This window comes from Chenopodium quinoa, unplaced genomic scaffold (assembly GCF_001683475.1).
Source record: "Chenopodium quinoa cultivar QQ74 unplaced genomic scaffold, ASM168347v1, whole genome shotgun sequence".
In the NCBI taxonomy this organism is placed as follows: domain Eukaryota; kingdom Viridiplantae; phylum Streptophyta; class Magnoliopsida; order Caryophyllales; family Amaranthaceae; genus Chenopodium; species Chenopodium quinoa.
The window spans coordinates 1,131,515-1,153,455 of record NW_018745281.1 but is presented as its reverse complement, the minus strand read 5'-3'; the positions used below and the strand labels follow the sequence as shown (position 1 = coordinate 1,153,455).

The 21,941-nt window shown below is 34.0% G+C and overlaps 5 protein-coding genes across 10 annotated transcripts; all 5 read right to left on the bottom strand.

Annotated features, from left to right (window-relative positions):
- Window positions 1-4,272: 4,272 nt before the first annotated feature.
- LOC110711778 lies at window positions 4,273-7,627 on the bottom strand. 3 transcript variants are annotated; one of them, XM_021890198.1, is made up of 6 exons: window positions 7,467-7,627; window positions 6,138-6,540; window positions 5,603-5,782; window positions 5,171-5,353; window positions 4,983-5,071; window positions 4,277-4,873 (listed from the first exon to the last, which is right to left on the bottom strand). In XM_021890198.1, the coding sequence occupies exons 2-6, from the start codon at window positions 6,486-6,488 to the stop codon at window positions 4,663-4,665; spliced, it is 1,014 nt and encodes a 337-aa protein (XP_021745890.1). In that variant the 5' UTR covers window positions 6,489-6,540; window positions 7,467-7,627; the 3' UTR covers window positions 4,277-4,662. The 3 variants fall into 3 exon arrangements, with proteins under 3 accessions (XP_021745888.1, XP_021745889.1, XP_021745890.1); XM_021890196.1 differs by having other exon boundaries at window positions 4,273-4,873; window positions 4,983-5,353; XM_021890197.1 differs by lacking the exon at window positions 7,467-7,627 and having other exon boundaries at window positions 4,273-4,873; window positions 4,983-5,353; window positions 6,138-6,601.
- Window positions 7,628-8,363: 736 nt separating this feature from the next.
- LOC110711537 (uncharacterized N-acetyltransferase p20-like) lies at window positions 8,364-9,236 on the bottom strand. Its single transcript, XM_021889950.1, has one exon. It carries the CDS (start codon window positions 8,991-8,993, stop codon window positions 8,451-8,453), a length of 543 nt encoding a protein of 180 aa, XP_021745642.1. The 5' UTR covers window positions 8,994-9,236; the 3' UTR covers window positions 8,364-8,450.
- Window positions 9,237-9,595: 359 nt separating this feature from the next.
- On the bottom strand, window positions 9,596-13,700 carry LOC110711481 (mediator of RNA polymerase II transcription subunit 15a-like). Its single transcript, XM_021889866.1, has 7 exons — window positions 13,380-13,700; window positions 12,391-12,580; window positions 11,120-11,905; window positions 10,753-10,989; window positions 10,432-10,602; window positions 10,194-10,282; window positions 9,596-10,075 (listed from the first exon to the last, which is right to left on the bottom strand). The coding sequence occupies exons 2-7, from the start codon at window positions 12,478-12,480 to the stop codon at window positions 9,874-9,876; spliced, it is 1,575 nt and encodes a 524-aa protein (XP_021745558.1). The 5' UTR covers window positions 12,481-12,580; window positions 13,380-13,700; the 3' UTR covers window positions 9,596-9,873.
- Window positions 13,701-13,793: 93 nt separating this feature from the next.
- LOC110711482 (mediator of RNA polymerase II transcription subunit 15a-like) lies at window positions 13,794-16,097 on the bottom strand. Its single transcript, XM_021889868.1, has 5 exons — window positions 15,793-16,097; window positions 15,001-15,237; window positions 14,570-14,740; window positions 14,389-14,477; window positions 13,794-14,266 (listed from the first exon to the last, which is right to left on the bottom strand). The coding sequence occupies exons 1-5, from the start codon at window positions 16,069-16,071 to the stop codon at window positions 14,065-14,067; spliced, it is 978 nt and encodes a 325-aa protein (XP_021745560.1). The 5' UTR covers window positions 16,072-16,097; the 3' UTR covers window positions 13,794-14,064.
- Window positions 16,053-21,702, bottom strand: LOC110711483. Of its 4 annotated transcripts, XM_021889870.1 has the most exons (9): window positions 21,254-21,702; window positions 21,057-21,138; window positions 20,712-20,829; window positions 20,018-20,102; window positions 18,604-18,926; window positions 17,890-17,954; window positions 17,348-17,422; window positions 16,786-17,208; window positions 16,053-16,342 (listed from the first exon to the last, which is right to left on the bottom strand). In XM_021889870.1, the coding sequence occupies exons 5-9, from the start codon at window positions 18,653-18,655 to the stop codon at window positions 16,076-16,078; spliced, it is 882 nt and encodes a 293-aa protein (XP_021745562.1). In that variant the 5' UTR covers window positions 18,656-18,926; window positions 20,018-20,102; window positions 20,712-20,829; window positions 21,057-21,138; window positions 21,254-21,702; the 3' UTR covers window positions 16,053-16,075. The 4 variants fall into 4 exon arrangements, with proteins under 4 accessions (XP_021745562.1, XP_021745561.1, XP_021745564.1 ...); XM_021889869.1 differs by lacking the exon at window positions 20,712-20,829; XM_021889872.1 differs by lacking the exon at window positions 20,712-20,829 and having other exon boundaries at window positions 18,604-18,918.
- Between the last annotated feature and the right edge of the window lie 239 nt (window positions 21,703-21,941).

Genomic DNA, 21,941 nt, shown 5'->3' with positions numbered 1-21,941 from the left:
CATGCTACTATAATGTATGTTAAAGAAACTTTTGAAAAGTTTATTCAATTCAACAAAAGAGCTTGTTTTTTCTTTGTCAACAGAATCAAGTTTCATTCCTTAGAAACTTATTTATGTATATCTACTTGTCAAGGAAACTTATCGAACAAATAGGTTGCATTGGAAACACCATATCCCTGTAGTTATTGATAAGGAATCACCCTCATCCATGATAAAAGGGAATCTGAAAATCTGAAATGATTCACAAGTATATTAAGATTCTTTACGGCTTTACCTCCATCAGGAGAAGCTTCCAATCAGCTGCATTAACTGCTCCAGCATCAAGAAAGGATGCTGTAGAATCAAGAATGAAATAAATTGAGGTTTCGATCACAACTGTGAGATAGATAAGCTACAAAGTTACAACTAACAATAATAAATATATGAAATATATACTAAGAAAGATAACATGTTCATTGATATCTCACATGAAGGAGTTTGTGCAGGCGATGTTTGTGACTGGCAAACACCAAACTTTTGTACATCAACAGGACTACTTGGCATGTGGGACTTCTGTATACTAGTATTATGAAAGCTAGTCCCCTGCTCCAGTGGCTTCACCATCGAACTTATAAGAGGCCGTGATTGTTGTTGGTAGCCTCCTATATTCAGCCTCCTTTCGTTCATTATTGGCCTACTATGTTGCATTGATGGATGTTGGAGCGCGTCTCTCTGAGGAACATTCTGCCTCTCAATCACTCTACCTTGCTGTAACTGGTGTAAACCTGTCGATTGCATAGGTGTGTTCCTTTGTTGCATTGTTGACACTGCAGCAGGCATCGACATCATCTGTGATGCTTGGATCGGATGTGAAGTACTTGGAAACGAATGCAGAGAAGATTGTTGTTGGTAGCCTCCTATATTCAGCCTCCTTTCGTTCATTATTGGCCTACTATGTTGCACTGATGGATGTTGGAGCGCGTCTCTCTGAGGAACATTCTGCCTCTCAATTACTCTACCTTGCTGTAACTGGTGTAAACCTGTCGATTGCATAGGTGTGTTCCTTTGTTGTATTGTTAACACTGCAGCAGGCATCGACATCATCTGTGATGCTTGCATCGGATGTGAAGTACTTGGAAACGAATGCAGAGAAGAACTGGCATTGTGGATTAGCTGTGCAGACTCATTGGAATGAACTACTCGTGTCTGAATCACGTTACTCGTCGATTGATTCTCTGGATGATGAAATTTAATTGTTATAATCAAAATCTAGTATGGTATTAAACCTGTATCAATTACTAGACTACTTTATTTGTCAAATGGGATATGACCATGATATGATTAACAACCACATATCATAACTTATCATAACACGTCAAAAACTTGTATTCAACGGGTGTATGCATGTATTCTATACAAGAATAATCTTAGTCACTCCAAATTACATTTAAATTAATTACGCGATGGGTGAATTAATTTTATACTCTTACCTGATGTGGGTGCTTTGCTTTTTCTTTCTAAACTTTCCAGCTTACTCCGGATCATAGCCTGATATTCATTCTACATAATAAAAATAATAAATAAATAATGGAAACAGGAAGTCAATTTGAGAAATACTTAAAAGTCAACACCCATTGAGTCAACACAAACGCACAAATACTCAATTCTTTCTTAAATTTTCACTAACGAGTGCACATACTAATGTAACCTTATACATAAAAAAATCTGGTTATTTGGTCACTTTAATCGCTTGTTTGGACAACTTAGGAATATTGTATACATGTATCGTGGATAATTATTAATTAACATTTATCGATCCCATGAGATAAATACTACTAAGACTATTAATTCCGAACTAAGGGAATGCCATTAGTCTCTCTTCACGAACATACACAATGAGAATCATATACTTTAATATGATAATCTTACATTAAAATTTTCACAAAAATTAAATAAGGTCGAGTAAAAACAAAGAGACTTGTATACAACAAATGTATTGTAGTAAAAACAAGCATACCATGTTTCTTGCTTGCTTATATATTCCCGCCTCGATATCGAGAGATCTTTTTCTAAGTCGGTTATTGTAATCGGGGTCAGTAGGGTTTTTGCCCAACTCTATCACTCTCTTCATGAACCTGTATTTTACAAAAATATTAAAAAAAAAAAATTGAACTAGATTCATAAAACTTAAACAAAAATAAAATTGTAAGGCAAAACCCAAAATTAAATAATAAAAAAAAACAAAGTAATTAAAAATCTTGCATTCAAGAAATTTATAATTAATTACAATAAAAACTATGAATTAAATAATTTACATCAAGTATTTTCTAAAGAAAAAGAAAATAATTAATGTATTTACATGTTAAACACATTCTGACGGAATTCGATAGTCAATCCATTGGGTTGAACATTGACCTCCATTGATTTTTCTTCAACCATATATAACACTGCAAAAAAATTAATACTTTAGAAAGATACAATTTTTATTGATGAACTAATCAATAATTTAAGTATATGAATATAAAAATGATTACCTGCTTTAACGAGGGTTTTACCAAAATTATTGTCGTGGGTTACAACAACATTGTGTTTTTGATTTGCGGCGAAAAAAATACGAGAAAGTTGTGAGTTTCTCTGGTTTTGTGTAGAGGAAATAGGGAGAAGTGAGGAGACTGAGGAGTTCCAACTATATATATATACGATATTTAAGGATACTTTTCGGACTCAGGTAATATTTGTGCAAAATTAAGGACGAATTCACATTTTCCAAGTAATTTTCACTAGGGTGATTTGGGTAGGTGGTAGGTCCATAGTAGAGGTGATTATGGGCTGGGATGGGCCAAAGGCAAAAAATCAGCCCAATAAGTCGAATAGGGTTAGGCCAAAGGTTTGGGTCGAAACCGCTTTTTCCAAATCTGTAAATATTAATCGAATTAGCGGATTTTTTGGGTCAATTCGGACTGGGTAAAAAAAACAACTAAAAATGTAATTAATGGTTATCCATGGCCCGTCCAAAAAAAATAAAATTCTACAGGACGTAACCCGCCCAAAGTCGGCCCCATCTTGATCACCTCTAGTCCGTAGGTGTGGACAAAAAATTGATCTAATCCTTGATCCAGTTGACATTTGAGATATTGGATATCCGATATTAGAAATTTTGAAGTTTGGATGGATTGGACATTAGAAATTTTTTTGATCGAATTTGAATCACCTTTTAAAATTTTCAGGACATTTGAAATATTCGTTATTTTATAAATAAATTATTAACACTAAACTATTAAGCAAGACTTCAATAACTTATTAAAATTTTAGGATATCTGAAAAAAAAAAAAAATTGAATATCCTATCTACATCATAAAACAGTCTTATTTAATATTATTTTAAGTATCCTAAACTATTAAGCATTAACTTATTAAAATAGTATCTTAAGACCACTTTTGTATGATGATAAAACGGTCTTATTTAAAATTATTTTAGGTATCACCTAGATCGGGTCAAGTACTTTGTTGTTTGTACTACTACTTTATTAAAGTTCGTGTAGTCTAATATGAGTTAATATTTCATCGTATTTCGCGTAATCGGGTATGGGTCAATTTTAAGTACTCCGTATTCCATACTCTATTTTTAAGTCGTCTTTCTCTAGAATGTGAGGAAGCTCAACAAATCCACGGGAATTGGCGGGAGCGCTTCAACATCAGCGATGAGGGTTTTATTGCCACGAATTCGAAGCAAAAACTATGAAGATTTGAGGTATCTCTTTCTCTCTCCATTTCCCAATTCATATTTTGTTGGATTCATGTCATTTTATTAATTGTTTGATCCCAAATCATGCACATTTCATGTTGAAGAATGAATGAATCTGATGTTTTTGTATGAATGTCGACTTTAACATGAACAAGAATTCAATAAAATTGGAAATTTTGATATTTTAAAAAAAATTGCAAATTTTGTTGAAATGACTAGGGTTTTTGGGTGATTGAATTGATGACTAATAATTATTATGATGAGATTATCAGATTACAAGACACGATTCAATATATTGGTTGTGTTAAATGGTGATGAATACACCAAAAAAACTAAGTGCAATTGAAGGGAAAAATTTACCCATGTAAAATAGTGCAAGTTTAGTATAATTAGAGGACTTACAATGAAAAAAGGGTCATATTTTTGTTTACCAATGATTTCGAACTCGTGATATTAGAGTGTTGAAATGTATTTGAAGAGTGGGCGAGATCATAAGAGAATTGAGTATTTGGTAGAGTTGTGTAGCGATATTACTAAGAGAATTGTATGTGGTTGAGTTGTGTAGCAATATTAATAAGAGGTATGAAATGTATATGGTAGAGTTGTCAGTTGTGTAGCAATATTAGTAAGAGATCTGAAATGTATGTGACAGTGTTGTGTAGCAATATTAATAAGAGAATTGAAATGTATGTGATAGAGTTGTGTAGCAATACTAATAAGAGAATTCAAATGTATTCGATGATTGGAAGCACAATATATAGAGCCATTATTAGAAGTAAAAAAGGCTTGGCTGGAAAACAAATTACGAGTATTTGGTTACTAAATTGGGAGTTTGTAGGATTGTAACAGGCTTATTCTAGATCGTATCCAACCCAACTTGTAATAATCGAGTAACTGAGAGTGATTGATCCACCATCCTGCTGTTACACGCATGATTGATCAAACAATCGTAAAATGCTCCTTAGTTGCAAGTGTGCTGATCTGTTCTTTGATTGTTAGTCCTTGCTCTGCTTGCTTATGGGCAAAATCATAGAAAGTTGACCAAGCGCAGTGATCCCAAGCACCGGCCAACTCTTTTAGTTTCTTCAGGCCTTCAGCAAAGCTGTAAAACCTATACTTTGCTTCCTTCAGCATTTCTTTAACCTCTTTGCTGAAACAGAATAACCAATGTGTTTAATTTGTTAAAAAATTCCCGTTGTCATCATTCCAATCAAGCACGGCTTTTTTTTTTTACAAAAAGGAGCTAAAGCTTTTCTCACCTATATCCAGCTGGCTGCTTGTCTAAGATCTGAGGAGGAGAATTGGGATAATCTGAGGGAACAAGAAACTCTATCGAAATAGCTCCTGGCTGCACAATATATAAATAAGGCCATAATCTAGTGAGTAGGAGTATGAATATGATGACAATTTCATCAGACATCTTCAAGAAGAAGAGGAAAGGACATACTGGTATTGTGGATGCAAATTGTTTCGTGATGTCATTGGAGAAAGCTATCGGATTATAGGAACACCTTACAATAGTCTTATTCATGGCCCCAAAAGCAGAAGATGAGACAGAATCCACTTCAAGTACAATATTGTTCAGCTTATTGTTTATCTTTCTGATATCATCAAGTAATTTTTGGTTTGGCTGCAGCAAAATTCATGCAATCAATAAACAATCATGCCATTAGTTTTTCATGCAATCAAGAATGTAAAATCTTATTTCATCATCTGAACTCCATAATTACCATCATTGATTAAAGTTTTTCAAATATCTGCAGAGCCTAATCATTTAAGTCTTTCCAAATGTATATCCTTGTAGTACATACATATTTGGTTTGGCTAAAAGCATTCTTATCATACAGTGTACAGTCGCTGGAAATGTTGTTTGCTTTACCTCATTTTTGATCTCTTCTGTGTAGGAATCATAACTATCCGAGGTCATTGACATGTCCGTGCTATAAGTATCAGAGTCCTCTAGTTGAGTTAGTATTGGAGACTCAGCTAAATCATCCATATCCTTTGTGGCTGAGGTATTGTTATCCGTTGAACAGGCATGAGCTTCCTTAGAACTCAACTGTACATGGAAGGCGAAAAATTTGTTAAACATTCAGCAGGACTGCATAGATCATGACATCATGTAGATGAGGCAGTAATCACAGGGTGAACAATTATGCTTTTCTAATGAGAGTTTTCCCTAAAATAACCCTCTTTTATAGCTTTTCTTACTTAACCACCTATTGTAGTCAATGAACCATGTTATTATACTGCTTCTCTTGAAATGACATAGAATGACAAAATGCGCTATTAAATGTTATTTGCAGATATTCAATTGTAAAGGCTTTTTGTCATTTTACCATGGCATGGTGATTATTGTAATTTAGGATGGTTTGTGAAAACTTCAAAGACAGGTTAAGTGTAATAAAGTGTACCTCTTGTAGTGAGGTGCTCGCAGTAGCCTTCTCTGTAGGTTCTGAAAACAAGTTGGCTTCTGGACTTATGTAATCGTATTGCACCGAAATCGCAACTTCAAGAACACAAGGTTCAGTAGACTCCGGTACTGAGACTGGCCAAGTGACTTCACAATCCAAAACATACGGTGTGAGAGCTGTCGCTGGTAGCTCAGTGATGACTGCAGAATGCAGAGAAATTTCAGCAGAGTTATAGTTGTGACCCGAGGTCTGCTGCGAGGTTTCTTCAACAATGAATGGGCACGAGAACAGCAAGTTGACGAAGTCATCTTCATCTTCTGGCAGCTGATGTGGCATTGTTGGTGGTGTCATTTTTAGATTTTGAATGACTAATTGGTTTCAGATTGTAATTCAGATTAAGATGCTGCAATTAAGTGAGGAAACTCAAGTCAGAAATTCATAATTCAGTGTACCATTATTATTAAAAAAAAAAGTATTCTAATTATTATGCATTTCAAAAAATATTGCATCAAAAACAAAGCAAGAATTGTGATTTGCTATCAACAAACAATACGGAAATACTTCTATTATGAAATTGGCAAAGAAAACCAAGTAAGATCAGTGTTTCACCTATAAAATTTGGTACAAAATGCCGAAATTTCTGCTAATTAAAATGAAATTAAATGAAGAGATAGAGTTCTACATACTTAATATAGACATAATTGTATGAGTTTTATTTTCCAATTATTTCATATAGTCTTCCGAAAACATAGAGATTGTCCGATTATTCGCCAAAATTATAAACGTGTCTTTAATCAAGCAACAAAATTCCACGACAAAAAACTCCCAAGAATTTAATTTTTTTTTTTTTAGAAAAAAAAAAAAAAAAAAAAAAACCTTGCAAAATTGATAATTGAACGTCCCTGTTATCTACTAATTGAAGAACTTGAATTAAGAACCAAGATTAACAATGATATCCGCAAAATTTATAAGATATTTCAGTCATTAAATCATTCATCTACTGGAATTGAAATAAATAAATAAATAAATAATCCAAGAAAACAGAGTATCAATGGTGAAATTAAATGATGATGATAAAATTTAACGAATTTAATGGGTTTTGCTAGAAAAATATTAAGGGTAAAGAAAAAAAAGACGTTTTGATTCAAAAACAAAGAAAGTTAATGGGTTTCATCCAGATTCTTGATTGATAGTTTACACATGAAGAAATTGAGAAAAACAGAGGATTTCATCCAAAAATTCATCAGTTCTTGAAAAATTAGCTTGTATACAGGGTAACAATGGAGTTTAGCGCATACGCGAAGATTCGAAAGAAAAGGAACACATTACCCGTTAACGAAGGAGAACGTTAGTCACTCAGTAGAAGGAGAACGAGGAAGAAGATGAAGTGCAGAGAGATGTAATAAGAAATGGAGGGAAAGGGTTTAAAACAGCAGGGTCGTATTTAATTTACTTTGTATATCTCATTCTCATTTACTCTCTACTTCTTATGTTTGGTAAACGCTATGAAATTTGGTTATTTATAGACGTTACGATTTTTGTTTAAAGTTTTGAGGTTGGTATCTAAGACATGACATAGATTATTGTCCATAATTTTACTTTTAAGGTGACCCGAATAAGAAAATTAGTATATCAATCTTTAATTACTACTCTTAAACGATGCTTTGCTGAATGTCACGTAGTACCTAGTAATGTATTGATTTATATAAATAAGTTACTCAAAGTGGAGGAATGGCTATGGAATACACCGTATCACTCAATTCAATAGTTGCCCAAAAAAAAATATACTTTTTCTAAAGGCTTAGAAAAGAAGTAGTAAATTTCAAAAGTTATGTATCTAAAATTTTATTCGATTTTCAAAGTAAATACGAGTGATTTTTATTATTTTTCACTAAAATTAAGAAATAAAAAATTATTTTATGAAAAATTAACTTTAGATCTTTCAATAAAAGTTTATAATAGGAAAAAAAAAAATTAGGCATGACATTTATTAGAATTAATTTAGTTAGAAAAGTTCTAATGTGATGTTGACTTGTGACAAAAAGAAAAGGACAATATGAAGTAATAACAAATTATATTCTCCACATTATTATGGATGCCACCTAGGTTAGTTGGTTAAAGTATTAAGAGGTGATATTCAAGACATAGGATTGAATCCCGTCTACATCATTGCCCTTGCGGCTCTCTCTCTCTCAAAATAAATAAATAAATAAATTGTAATCAATATATAATAATTGTTGTATTCATAAATATGAAGACTTATTAAAGTTGGTACATACAAAATTACAATGATTGATGTTGAATTAATGACAATTACATTTGGGGAACATCAATAGAAAGAAAACTAAACATGACCATATCACAAGTCTTCCCTTTCTGAATACAATACTTTCTCAAAACACCCTCTTTCAAAAACCCTGCCTTCTCTAGCACCCTTTGTGACCCCTTATTCTCTACATCCACAAGAGCCTCTAGCCTCTCCAACTCCGACCGCTCCTCGAATATCGTACACCCCACCGCCTTCACCGCCCACGTAGCGATCCCTCGGCCCCAATACTCGGATGCCAAGACATACCCCAACTCCCCCCTACACTTATCATTTCCTGTGTTATAAGTAACAGAAATAGCACCAACTGCCCTATTGTTAAGGCATATTACCCTATAATAAGGATGGTTTAGGACAAAGTTGTTTATGTACTCAACAGCTTGGTCCTTAGAAGTGTAGGTGTCCCAGCTACAAAATTGTGTCACTTGATCATCTGATGCCCATACCATCAGATCATCTACATCAGTTGTGGGATCGAACGGTCGAATCGAAAGGTTGGATTGGTTGAGTTGATCATCTTGCTTAGCCATAATTTTCTTCTAACTTTGAAAGTTTGATATTGAGTGAATTTGATAATTGCATCATACTATAACATTTCTTTACTATATACACACACAATTATTAGATGAGGAAGCTTCAAAGAAGATTGAGGTGTGTGATTTGATATTTGTGAGTGGTCAATATTGGTGTTGACTGGCCGACTTAATTGACTTAGCCTGTGAATCAGCTCTATATCTTTTACAGGCTGCCCAATCATGTAAGCTAGAGTATCCCTGCTAATCCAAATACATCTTTGCCTGAAATTAGTTGTCACAATTTCACAATTTTTCATAATTAATTAAATGACATGAATTTTCGAATAATATACTTTACATAACTATTTTAAAAATAGAAAATACTAAAATTATAGAAAATACTATTAATATTTACTTCTGTAATGTTTTTGAAACTACATATTGTGAGGATTTTTTTAAAAAAAATAAAAAAAATCACGTGACTGGTTTTTTTTATGCACGTATATGAATTAATGTTGTGATAAATGCTCATGATCGAAGTTTCCCACTCTTCAAACGAAAGATTTCAAAGGAAACAAACAAAAGAGACGAATATAAAACTACAAAAACAATACCGCTAAGAAACAATATACTTTTGTTAAAACTATTATAATCACATTGACAAGTTTAACCACCATAGTCAATTAAGATACATGAATACATGATGCATGTCCTAGTTTTATTTAGAAGCAAAGTGATTGGCCTACCTTATTATGTGTATATTTACATCAAGTATTTACTCTTTTTCACAAGATAGAAACAAGGCAGTAATATCCTACTAGTATAATAGCCTCAAGCCCCTCAACCAGCAGCAGAATGAGAGCTCCTCACTTTTGTTTTCCTACATAGAATTTCATCAATCTGGTGGAACACACTCCCAGATGCCATACTTAGAGCTGAAAGATTCTCCTCCAAGACCAAGGATATAGTCAGAAATAACAGATCGAGCACTATCATCCCAAGCTCGAGCCATGTCTCCTAGTCCTAGTGAATCAAGACATCTAACACACCTGTCAAATATAGCTCTTGCCCTCTCCGTCAAGTCTTTAGTCTCTTTGCTGAAACAGAATGGCCAATTTGAGTTTAATTCATCGTAACTCAACCTCATTAGTCATTATATACATTTCAAGCATGACTTATAAAAATAAAAACAGAAGTATTCACTCACGGACTCACCAGCATCCGTCAGGTACCCTGTCTAAGATCTTAAGAGGAGTATTAGGGTAGTTAAAAGGAACAAGGATCTTGATTGAAAGAGTCAAGATCTGCAAGTTAAATATAAAAACCATCATAAGTGGGGTCGGCTACATGAAACAAAAGTGATTAATCCATATAGAAAAAACCATGATCTAATGAGTATGTAGATAAATACAAGAACAAAGCACAGAAGTGAGCAGAGAATGAAGTAACATACTGATTCCATAAATCCAAATTGTCTCATAAAACTTCCACTGCAGGACACAGGTTTATAGGTACATTTGATGACAGTCTCGTTACTAGAATCAGAATCACAATCTACTTTTAGCACTGTCTCAATAAGTCTCTGGTTTGTTTGTCTGATTTCATCCATTAAATCGTTGTTGACCTGCACAAAGTCAAGAGATTATGAAAGAGCATAAGCACGCGGTTCTTAGAGATTTAATTTATCATGCTTTCTGAGAACCTTACAGACATTTATAAGGCCTCATAACTCTAGTGTTCAAACATGATATTGCCGCAGGAAAGTGTATCATACCTCCTTTCTCAGATTTTTACTGCAGGAACCATAATTATCCAAGGCCGACTTAACCCCTCTCACTGAATCTATGTCATATTTCATTTTTTTACAGGATGTGTATTCATCGCCAGTACAATAAGATACTGCTGGTGAATCAACATCATTTGCATACGTGGGCAAATTATTCACAGCACTCATGGCCGGGGCAATGTCATCCATGGAACTCCTCAGAGCTTCCATATAAATCATCTGAACCTGATAGAATTGGTAGACATACTGCTTAATTAACAGACTGATTTTAAGAAGTGATTAATCAAAGCATAAATCAAAGGGTGCATTACAGATGATTAATGAAAACAGAACAAGAGTGAATTGGTAGACATACTGCTTGAGCTAAGTGCGCGCAATGTGGAAGCTGGTTGTTTCCTGGGCCACTGAAATCAGAAGGCAAGGGAGAAGCTAGTACTCTAGGTGTTTCAATGTCAAGCTCCGTGTCTTGTACCTCAGTCTCACATTGAGCATTGCTCGCTTGAAAGTTCGTTGGTGAAACAGACATAGCAGGTTTCCCAATTTCCTTTGCTGGAGAAGTTGGTGTAATTGGAGGTGAAGGTGTATAAACTGTATTGATTATGGGCTTAGGATGTGGCATTTCTCTTTCCTTTGCTGGAGAAGTTGGTGTAATTGGAGGTGAAGGTGAATCAACTGTATTGATTATGGGCTTAGGATGTGGCATTTCTCTTTCCTTTGCTGGAGAAGTTGGTGTATTTGGAGGTGAAGGTGAATCAACTGTATTGATTATGGGCTTAGGATGTGGCATTTCTCTTTTCTTTGCTGGAGAAGTTGGTGTATTTGGAGGTGAAGGTGAATCAACTGTATTGATTATGGGCTTAGGATGTGACATTTCTTTAGGATCTGAAACAAATGATGCGTTCCTTTTCTTATCAGTTTCTGTAGATAAACTTTGGGGTGGTTTAGCAGAGATGAGGCAGGCACCAGATGATTGCTGATGAGAAGTCCTAGAAGTGGCTTTTGTCATGGGTGAGAACATTGAGTTCATGAAATCATCTTTCTTTTCTGGCAGCTTCTGTGGCTTCCTTGTTCGCGGGATTTCTGTAGTTTGGTTCATACTTGTAATCTGATTTTGTTGTGGATTTTGTTTCACATTGAGATGCTGGAATAAGCAGTAGGAAGCTCTCATCAGAGCTCAGCATAGCTTATGAGTTAATACTTTGAACTTATCTAAACTCAAGGTCAAAATAAAATTAGAAAAAAGCATAATACAAGCAAGATCAATCTACAAATGTAGATTGTGTTAACTAAGTGTACTTATGGCTAATTTAGTAGTATATTGCACTAAAATTTCTGTGAATGAAAATGGATGGGAAATACATATTTCATATAGGATCAGCAGTTCAGCACAACACAAATATCAGTACCGCTTCTTACCTTGTGAGTGGCTTGTGTCAAAAGAACAGGTGATATCATGACACACACGCAAGCGCGCACACACACACACAGGCACACAGCCAAGAAAAAGTGAATAGCAACTCACTAAATTGTGAAAGGTTTAGATACTAAAGAAAAGGTATTATATGATAAATGACCCCAAAAACTGAGAACAATAATACATTATGCAATCAAGCATTATAGACTCACGGCGTTTTTGTCTGCAGTGTCCTCAGGATCCTGCTGCAAGGTTTCTTCAACAATGAATGGGGGCGACAACAGGAAGTCCATGTCGATCATGTCATCTACATCTTCTGGCAGCTGATGCGGCGTTGTTCGTTTTGTCTTTTTAGAGTTTAAATGACTGAAATTGGTTCAGATTGTAATTCAGATTAAGATGCTGTAATTAAGTGAGAAAACTCAAGTCAGAAATTCATAATTCAGTGTACCATTATTATTAAAAAAAATATCTATATTCTAAGTTTTGGCAAAGAAAACCAAGCAAAATCAGTGTTCAAATGCCGAAATTTCTACTAATGAAATTGAAATTAAATGAAGAAAAAGAGTTCTACATTTCTACATACATTAATATAGACATACTTTTATAAGTATTTTTTTCAATTATTTCCTACATTCTATAGAAAACATAGAGATTGTCCAATTATTCGCCAAAATTATAAACATGCCATGAAACAAGTAACAATATCAACAAAAACTCCCAAGAATTTTTGTAAGAAAAACTTGCAAGATTGATAATTGAACTTCTCTGTTATCTACTAGTTGAAGAACTTGAATCAAGAAACAAGATCAAAAATGATACCCACAAAAAATTATAAGATATTTCAGTCATTAAATTATTCATCTACTGAAATACATATATAAAAATAAAAATAAATAAAAAAATTCAAGAAAACAGAGCATCAATGGTGAAATTAAATGATGATGATGAAATCAAACGAATTCAATGGGGTTAAATAGAATAACATTACACATTGTGAAAAACAGAGGTTTCAATTCAATAACAATGACATATAATGGGTTTCGTCCAGATTCTTGATTGATAGTTTACACATGAAGAAATTGAGAAAACAGAGGATTTCATTCAAAAATTCATCAGTTCTTGAAGAATAAGCTTGTGTACAGGGTAACAATGGAGTTTAGCACATGCGCGAAGATTCGAAAGAAAAAGAATACATTACCAGTTAGCAAAGGAGAACGTCAATCTCGCACTAGAAGATGGAAGAAGATGAAGTGCCGAGAACTATAAGAAGAAATTGGAGGGAAGGGGTTTAAAAAAGCAGGGTCGTATTTAAACTACTTTGTATATCTCATTCTCATTTACTTTGTATTTTATTCATGGACGCTACTAAGCTTGGTTAAAGTTTTGAGGTTGGTATCTAAGACATCCTAACATCGATAATCGTCCACATTTTTCGATTTTATTGTAACCCGAATAAGAAAGTTCGTATGTCAATCTCTAATTACTACTCTTAAACAATGCTCTGCTGATGTCAAATAGTAAAGTATTGAATTAAAATAATAAGTTACTCAAAGTGGAGAAATGGCTATCGGACGCACCGTGTATCACTCAATCCAACAGTTGCCAAAAATTATTTGTACTTTTCTCCAAAGGTTTAGTGATGTAGTTAATTTCAAAAGTAATGTATGTCTTAGTTTTATTTAAAAGCAAAGTGATGAAGATAACCTTTTATATGTATTTTTGTTTACAAGACCTTATTATATGTATTTACCATAAAGTATTTTATATTTATATTGGCATATTCACAAGATAGGGACAAGGCAGTAATATCCTAATAGCCTCAACCGAGCAGCAGAATGAGAGTTCCTCACTTTTGTTTTCCTACTATATCACTTAGATTTTCATCAAACTGCTGAAACACACTCCCAGGTGCCATACTTAGAGCTGAAAAATTCTCCTCCAAGACCAAGGGTAAAGTCGGAAATAACAGATCGAGCGCTATCATCCCAAGCTCGAGCCATGTCTCCTAGTCCTAGCGACACAAGACCTCTAATGCACCTGTCAAATCTAGCTCTTGCCTTCTCCGTCAAATCTTTAGTCTCTTTACTGAAACAGAAAGGCAAATTTGAGTATAATTTATCGAAACCCAACCTCATTAGTCATTATACATATTTCAAGCATGACTTATCAAAAGTAGATAAGAAATAAGAACTGAAGTATTCACTCACCAGCATCCATCAGGTAGCCTGTCTAAGATCTTAAGTGGAGTATTAGGGTAGTATGAAGGAACAAGAATCTCGATTGAAAGGGTCAACATCTGCAAGTTATATATGAAAACGATGATCAAATGAGTATGGTTTCAAATACAAGAGCAAAGCGCAGCTGTGAGTGGAGAATGAAAGAACATACTGATTCCATAAATCCAAAATGTCTCTTAAAACTTCCACTGCAGGACACAGGTTTATAGGTACATTTGATGATGGACTCATTACTAGAATCAAAATCACAATCTACTTTTAGCACTGTCTCAATAAGTCTCTGGTTTGTTTGTCTACTTTCATCCATTAAATCGTTATTGACCTGCACAAAGTCGAGATATTATGAAAGAGCATAAGCATGCGGTTCATAGAGATTTAATATAACATGCATTCCAAAAACGTATATCAAAATTTCACTCTTCCAATCAGTAAAATATAAAACATACAGACATTTATAAGACCTCATAACTCTAGTCCAAAGATGATTTTGCTGTAGAGAACATACATCTTATCTATGACTAAAAATAAATAAACAATACGATTTGCTCATACTAAATTGTGCTGCAGGAAAGTGTATCATACCTCCTTTCTCAACTTTTTTCTGCATGAACCATAATTATCCAACGCCGACACAACCCCTCTCACTGAATCTATGTCACGTTTCATTTTTTTATGGGATGTGTTTCCATCGCCAGTACTACAATATACTGCTGGTGAATCAACATCATTTGCATACGTGGGCAAATTATTCACAGCACTCATGGCTGAGGCAATGTCATCCATGGAACTCTTCAGAGCTTCCTTAGAAATCAGCTGAACCTGATAGGAAAAGAAAGAAATATAAAAAAAAAAAAAAATATATCCACCAGGCATTTCACTAAATACCAGTATACCACTGTACAAAGCATATTCTACATAGTCATCCAAACCCCTAATACATAGTATTAACATTTTTTTTTTACTTGATCACTCCTTAATTTTAATTTTAGATGTTGCACTTAACTACACATTCCAAGGTCAAAGTTTTTTTTTTTTTTTTTTTTTTTGGCAGCTGATTAATCAACAATATACCTTGCTTTTGGCAGGCAGATTGTAGGCAGGGGTTACTAGCAACCTAGGAACCTTTATAGTGATACTACTATAACCTGCACACTTATTAATACTACATCATCAGATGAACACTTCCTCAACCTTGCAACTTTGCAAGCAAGTCAACAATGATTTAGCAATCAATGAAGATAAGCATCTCTGATTATACTTGGCTCTTCCCCATCTTATTTAACAGAATGTTGTCAAGAAGTGATTAAGTAAAGCATAAATCAAAGGGTGCTTTACAAGTGAATAATGAAAACAGACAAGAATTGGAAGACATACTGCTTGAATTAAGCGCTCAAAAGGCTGCTTTGCACAATGTGGAAGTTGGTTGTTTTCTGGGACACTGGAATCAGAAGGCAAGGAAGAAGCTAATACCCCAGGTGTTTCAAAGTCAAGATCCTTGTCTTGTACCTCAGTCTCACATTGAGCTTTTCTTGCTTGAAACTTCGTAGGAGAAACAGACATAGTAAGCTTCCCAATTTCCTTCGGTGCAGAAGTTGGTGTAATTGGAGTTGAAGGTGAATCAACTGTAATGATTATGGCCTTAGGATGTGACATTTCTCTATGATCCGAAACAAATGATGCCTTTTTTTTTCTTCTCAGGTTGTGCAGAATAACTTTGGGGTGGTTTAGCAGACATAAGGCAGGTACCAGATGATTGCTGACAAGAAGTCCTGGAAGTGGCTTTTGTCATTGGTGGGAACATTGAGTTCATGAAATCACCTTTCTTTTCTGGCAGCTTTTGTGGCTTCCTTGTTTGCAGAACTTCTGTAGTCTGGTTCACACTTGTTATCTGATTTTGTTGTGGATTTTTTTTCACATTAAGATGCTGGAATTAGCAAGTAAGCTTGCATCAGAACTCAGCATAGCTTATGAGTAAACACTTCTAACTTATCTAAAATCAATGTCATAATAAAGATTGGAGAAAAAGTATAATACAAGCAAGATCAATTTACGAATGTAGACTTGATAACTAAGTATACTTATGGCTCATTTAGTATATTGCACTAAATTTTCTGTGAATGAAAATGGATGGGAGATACAAATACTTAAAGCATTTCCATATAGAATCACATGAGATCTTTTATGTAATCACCACAGTATAAATTTCAGTACAAATGTGTTACCTTGTGAGTGGCTTGTGTCAAAAGAACAGGAGATATCATGACCAAACACACACACACACACACACACACACACACACACACACACACACACACCCAAAAAATTGAGAACAACAAAACATTATGCAATCAAGCATTATAGACTCACAGCATCTTTGTCTGCAGTGTCCTCAGGACCCTGGAGCTGCAGGTTCTTCATATCCACCCGCTTTGTTGCACGTACAGAATCATAAAGAGGTGGATGTAGAACACCTGGTTGTGAATGTGAAGACCCATCCTCTGGCCTCTGTGACATGGGTTTTCTAATCAGGGTGGTATTCACTAATGGCGTCATTTGCACATTGTTCACAAGAATCTGTCCATAAGAGGATTGTGGTGCTTGATTCCCGGAAGAAGTAGTACTCTTCTTACTTAATGAATTGAAATACTGTATGATTTGATTCAAATTCTGATACACTATTTCTTTGGAGATGCGTAACAATTCACTTTCTGTAATGTGTAAAAACTTGATCATCTGTTTAATCACATCCCTGGCACGTTTAACTGTTTCAAGTTGCTTTGCATTCTGTCCCTGCATCACAGAATACACATTCAAGCAATAGACAATCAACAAGGTTCTTTAGCAATTGTTTGAGCAAGAGAAAGTGTAAGCCAAAAAAATAAAAAAATAAAAAATAGATACATAGAGAATATAAACTACTACCAGATACCTGAAAACACTGTTCCTCAGCTCTCTTTAGTAATTTATTTAGCTCAGGTAAGTACGTTGACCTAGCACGTTGATACTGCAATGTGTCCAGCAAAACTCATTGATAATGTTTGATAAATGATGACCTAACCCACTATAGAAAGAGAGGTATGTATATTGTATAATATAAAAAGTTTATCCAGCCTTCATGGCAATTTAACAATCTACTGCCTTCAGCAGATGTCTCGGAAAACTTTTTTCCATTTTCACAAGATTTTTTTCCAAATTATTCCCCTTCACCAACTACATAACAGGAGTAATCCTTCGAATTACAAAATTGTTTGATTTTAAAATTTAAAAAAAAAAAAATTAATTGAAGATTGTTTGAAATGAGGGGAAATCATTCCGTTAAAAACTGTAAGAAAATACGAAGTATATTATTAAGGAAGATCCAAAGTCATTGATAAACGAAGTTAAAGGGAAAACACTGATATATGCAGCAACTCAGGGGTTATCCTAATCCATGATAGATATAAACCCATAATGATTAAAAAAAATTCAGACCTGGTCAATGAGAAGCTTCCAATCAGCTGCATTGATATTGCCAGCATCAGGAAAGGACACAAATGCTGAAGAGGCAATAATTTTAAAATGAAAAAAGTTACAGCTTAAGATATTGGGACAATTGAGGGGACAACAAATTATAGACTAAACAAATATACAAAATTGACAGTTGAGCATGTAACAGAAAGTACAAATGTTAATTATGCTGAAATCTTATGAAATAAACAAAATACTTCTTTAACCAACTGACAAATAATTATAAAGATCGTATTGATTAAATGAGAAGAAAAAAAAAAAAAAATCAATACAGGCAGACTTAGAACCTTGAAGGGATTCCGGCAAAAAAGTTGATTATTTATTACTTGCTTTTTAAAAAAGATGCACATTGATGACCATGAGTACAATTAGCTTAAGCAGTATCATGATGACAAAAAAACAGAATTCAGTCTTCTGTTTATCAACTCTTAATAAGTTCTATGTAGTAACCTTTTCACATAAAACAGACACATTAAAAATTTCATACCTTTTTGTGAGTTGTTAAGCATAATATTTGATCGATAAACTGACATTGTTCTTGATGCAAACAGAAGTTACAGAGAAGGCAGCATAATACTCAGAAATATGATCAGTATAATCAACAACTCTCACTGTACAAATTCCTACACAATAATACAACACAAAAAAAAAATATGATGTGATCCATAATATTCATACCTGATGCAGCTTTTGCACTTGTCATCTGTGACTGAGAACTGTGCTTATTCATACCAACTAAGGTTTGAGAATGAAGAGAAGTACTTGGCCTGTGAGATCCCTGTAGCCTAGCATAATTGATGATAACTGGTTTAAATCTAGTTGTATAATTAGATTGTTTTGTTGCATAATTGATGATGCTGGCATAGGTGTTTGCAACACCTGTGGTTCATTTAGAAACAATTTGTGGCTTTGCTGAAGTGAACTACTGCCACTGAGATTATTTTGAGAATAATTGGAGTCGACAGCTTGCCTCTGTATTGGTGTATTCAACAGCTGATTCCCTAGGTGATAATGACCATGAGCGAAACCCACGTTACTTTCAAAATCCACTAAGATAAATTTGAAACAGTACTTTTCAATGTCAATTGCTACATTGCTTTACTTATCAAATATCTAGCATAAAATTAACTATAAATTTTACTGTGTAATACATAACATGATCAGGTAAGCCTGGGTGACATAATGTATATAATACTTCGTATGAAATTGATGGAGATACACAAGATCACATCGTATAGCAAAACACTGGACAAGTTTCTGTCAAAAGTCCAAATTAGAGCAAACCATAAGTTGTTAAAAGCCATATATTAAGCTCTATGTGAGACTTTAATTATTAAAGCAAAACACTGGGCCCAAAGGTGAAGGATGTGAAGGAGAGTAAGGAACAACACTATAACAAATCAACTTGAATCCATTTTTGGATTGAAGATTTAAGATAAATTGTGCAGTTCATCATGCCCAGTCCAAATGAACAATTGTTGACTTCTGGTGTACAGCACAACCGTGCGTCCATGCCAGCCTTCTAAAGCAGCTTTCTCAGAGATCGAGGAAGTTTGTGTTTTGCACCCCTTCCTCAATGCACATTTATGGCATGTCCGGACCATATCTCATTCATCAGTTATGAAAGTCAATAGTGAACAGTTATTCAAATTTTAACTATTGGTTATATGAAAAGTTATTGAGGAATTTATGATGGACTTATTGCTTAAGTTTATGGTAATTTATAACCCTTCGTCATGCAACATAGCGACTTTTGGGTTGTAAAACTCATGTTTTTGGCTCTATCTGATAAAAAAAAATAAAAAAATTTGGTGCAAGATCTGATAAAAATGTTATGTGGGAGTGTGAGACACTTTATTTAATGAGTCATGTTGGCTCCATAGATGAGTATGAAGAGCGCTTGGATTAATTCCATAGCAACTAATCTTTAAATTGATATGTTACTGTGGTCATCTTTAAATTTAATCCTTCATTCCTTCTCAACTATAGTTACAATATTTTTGTACATGTTCTACACGTAATCAAGCACAAAGCGATAAAAGCACACATCAACAAACTACCAAAAATTATGTAAATCAACTAATCCTCTTACCTGTTGTTGGTGCAGCCACAGCATCAAAAAGTTTGTTTTTTTCCACCAAGTTCAATTTTTGCAGCACTTTAGCTAAATAATCATCCTGCAAACACCAAAAGATGAGAGACAAAACTTAGAGCCAAAACCTTTCTCTATTATCAAAACTCGGTTTGTTGAAACAGTAGGAGCCAAAGTTCAGTACACCTAAACGAGTAAAGAACTTCACGCATCTTAGAGATCAAACCAGCGTACACCTACAACTGAACAATAAAAGAGCCTAATCGTTGTACACAAATACAGTCAAAGAACAAAACTCCTCTAACGCTTTAGAACCATATGCTCGTCAATTATCTTATGCATCCTTTTAACAAGGCCAATAATTACTTTGGATCGGTTCATTTCTTTTAAGATAAAGAATTGTCCAAACCATCATTAACTCCATCGAGCTAATTGTCATTATAATTTGAACTACCCATATGACAACTAAATCTGAACGGAAGGAGTATAAAGGGGCAATTAACTTGCACTCTTGATCAATGTCCACCAGCTCTATGAATGTCGTCGGATACACGAGAATTGTCAGATTTGACTTCTACGTTGGATTATTTTAGGGGTAATTAAGCTCAGTAATAAAGATATACAATCATAATTCATAAGTTCAAAAGGATCAAGATCATTAAAGACTTCAGTAATTTGATGAGGGTAATATTACCTTGTTTGTTGCTTTATTGAACAACTTTTCCTCTAATTTCACAGCAATGTCTTTAATTGTGCTGAAAACTACTGGGTTTTCTGAATTCTGGGCAAATTCCTTAAATTTCTTGATGATCCTATTTTTAATAAGAAATACATTTTATTAAATTAAAAATCAATAAACATATAAAAAGAACAAATTTTAGAGAAAACCCTACAGAAATAGCAAATAATCAATTAAAATTAAAAATTGGCAATATCATTCATACTCAAAAAAAAATCATGAAATAAATATGCAGTAACTCAAAAAGTAATCAAAATTACGAAATGTATATTTTTAAAAAAAAGTTAATGGGAAATTTACAAATTATTGAGCACATTCTTGCGAAAGGTGATATCCAATCCATTCTTCTGATTAAGGGTTTCCATTGGATTGGCCAATTACACTGCAAAAAAATTGAATTGATTAATAAGTGACAAAATATATTTTAGAACTAAATGGAAATTATGAAATTAATAGAAGCATATAGTTTGAATAAAAAAATAAAAAAAAGGTATAACTTGATGATGAAGCGGAATTGTATTTACTCGATCAGCTAGCTAAAGCTAAAATTTGCAATATTCTTGGAGGATGGAATATATTCTTGGATGGAATCCATTTTCGAGTTACGATAATTGATTACTAAGTATTCCGTAATTACTAATTTTATCGAGCATCTATATAATTACTCGAATATGGTTTTGTTCGTTTTTTTTTTTTTTTTTGACGGGTTTTTCATTTTATTTTCAATTAGAGGCCATTTGATAGGTAAGATTAAGGAGGCATGAATGAAAATTTATCAACATGACATATTCTCTTGTTTGGTTGTTTTTTTTTTTTTTTTTTTTTTTTTACAAAAGCAAATTAACATACTACTAAAACTACCCATAATTAGAAAGTGTAAACCGACATCTCCTTGCTATTTCGTTTACCCATTGCACTTAATCTCTTTGAACCTTTAAAATCGTGCACTTGTTGAACGTTGCACCCACCTCCCTTATTTCTTTTAACATCCACATGATTGAAACATCCTTACTCAGCTTGTCTTGTAGATTGCTTAAGAGAGAAGCAAAATCAGAGAGGATAAGAATCCCTTCCTTACCTTCTGCACGTGCCCATTTCATTCCTTCTAGGCAAGCCTAGGATTCACATTGTAGAACTGATGAGGTTGCCCCATGTTTGCCACCCTCACCCATTACATTGCCTTGG

Coding starts and splice junctions, on each gene's coding strand:
- LOC110711778 (XM_021890196.1), bottom strand. CDS start 6,488: ATGACACCACCAACAATGCCACATCAGCTGCCAGAAGATGAAGATGAC. Junction 5,783..6,137: donor CGAGCACCTCACTACAAGAG/GTACACTTTATT, acceptor TTCCATGTACAG/TTGAGTTCTAAGGAAGCTCA. Junction 5,354..5,602: donor CAGAAGAGATCAAAAATGAG/GTAAAGCAAACA, acceptor ATTTTGCTGCAG/CCAAACCAAAAATTACTTGA.
- LOC110711537 (XM_021889950.1), bottom strand. CDS start 8,993: ATGGCTAAGCAAGATGATCAACTCAACCAATCCAACCTTTCGATTCGA.
- LOC110711481 (XM_021889866.1), bottom strand. CDS start 12,480: ATGATCGACATGGACTTCCTGTTGTCGCCCCCATTCATTGTTGAAGAA. Junction 10,603..10,752: donor GTAAAAATCTGAGAAAGGAG/GTATGATACACT, acceptor GACTTTGTGCAG/GTCAACAACGATTTAATGGA. Junction 10,283..10,431: donor AATTTGGATTTATGGAATCA/GTATGTTACTTC, acceptor TTTAACTTGCAG/ATCTTGACTCTTTCAATCAA.
- LOC110711482 (XM_021889868.1), bottom strand. CDS start 16,071: ATGTCACATCCTAAGGCCATAATCATTACAGTTGATTCACCTTCAACT. Junction 15,238..15,792: donor TTGAGCGCTTAATTCAAGCA/GTATGTCTTCCA, acceptor TTTTCCTATCAG/GTTCAGCTGATTTCTAAGGA. Junction 14,478..14,569: donor ATTTTGGATTTATGGAATCA/GTATGTTCTTTC, acceptor TATAACTTGCAG/ATGTTGACCCTTTCAATCGA.
- LOC110711483 (XM_021889870.1), bottom strand. CDS start 18,655: ATGAATAAGCACAGTTCTCAGTCACAGATGACAAGTGCAAAAGCTGCA. Junction 17,423..17,889: donor GGAAGCTTCTCATTGACCAG/GTCTGAATTTTT, acceptor GACACATTGCAG/TATCAACGTGCTAGGTCAAC. Junction 16,343..16,785: donor ACACTGCAGACAAAGATGCT/GTGAGTCTATAA, acceptor TGCTAATTCCAG/CATCTTAATGTGAAAAAAAA.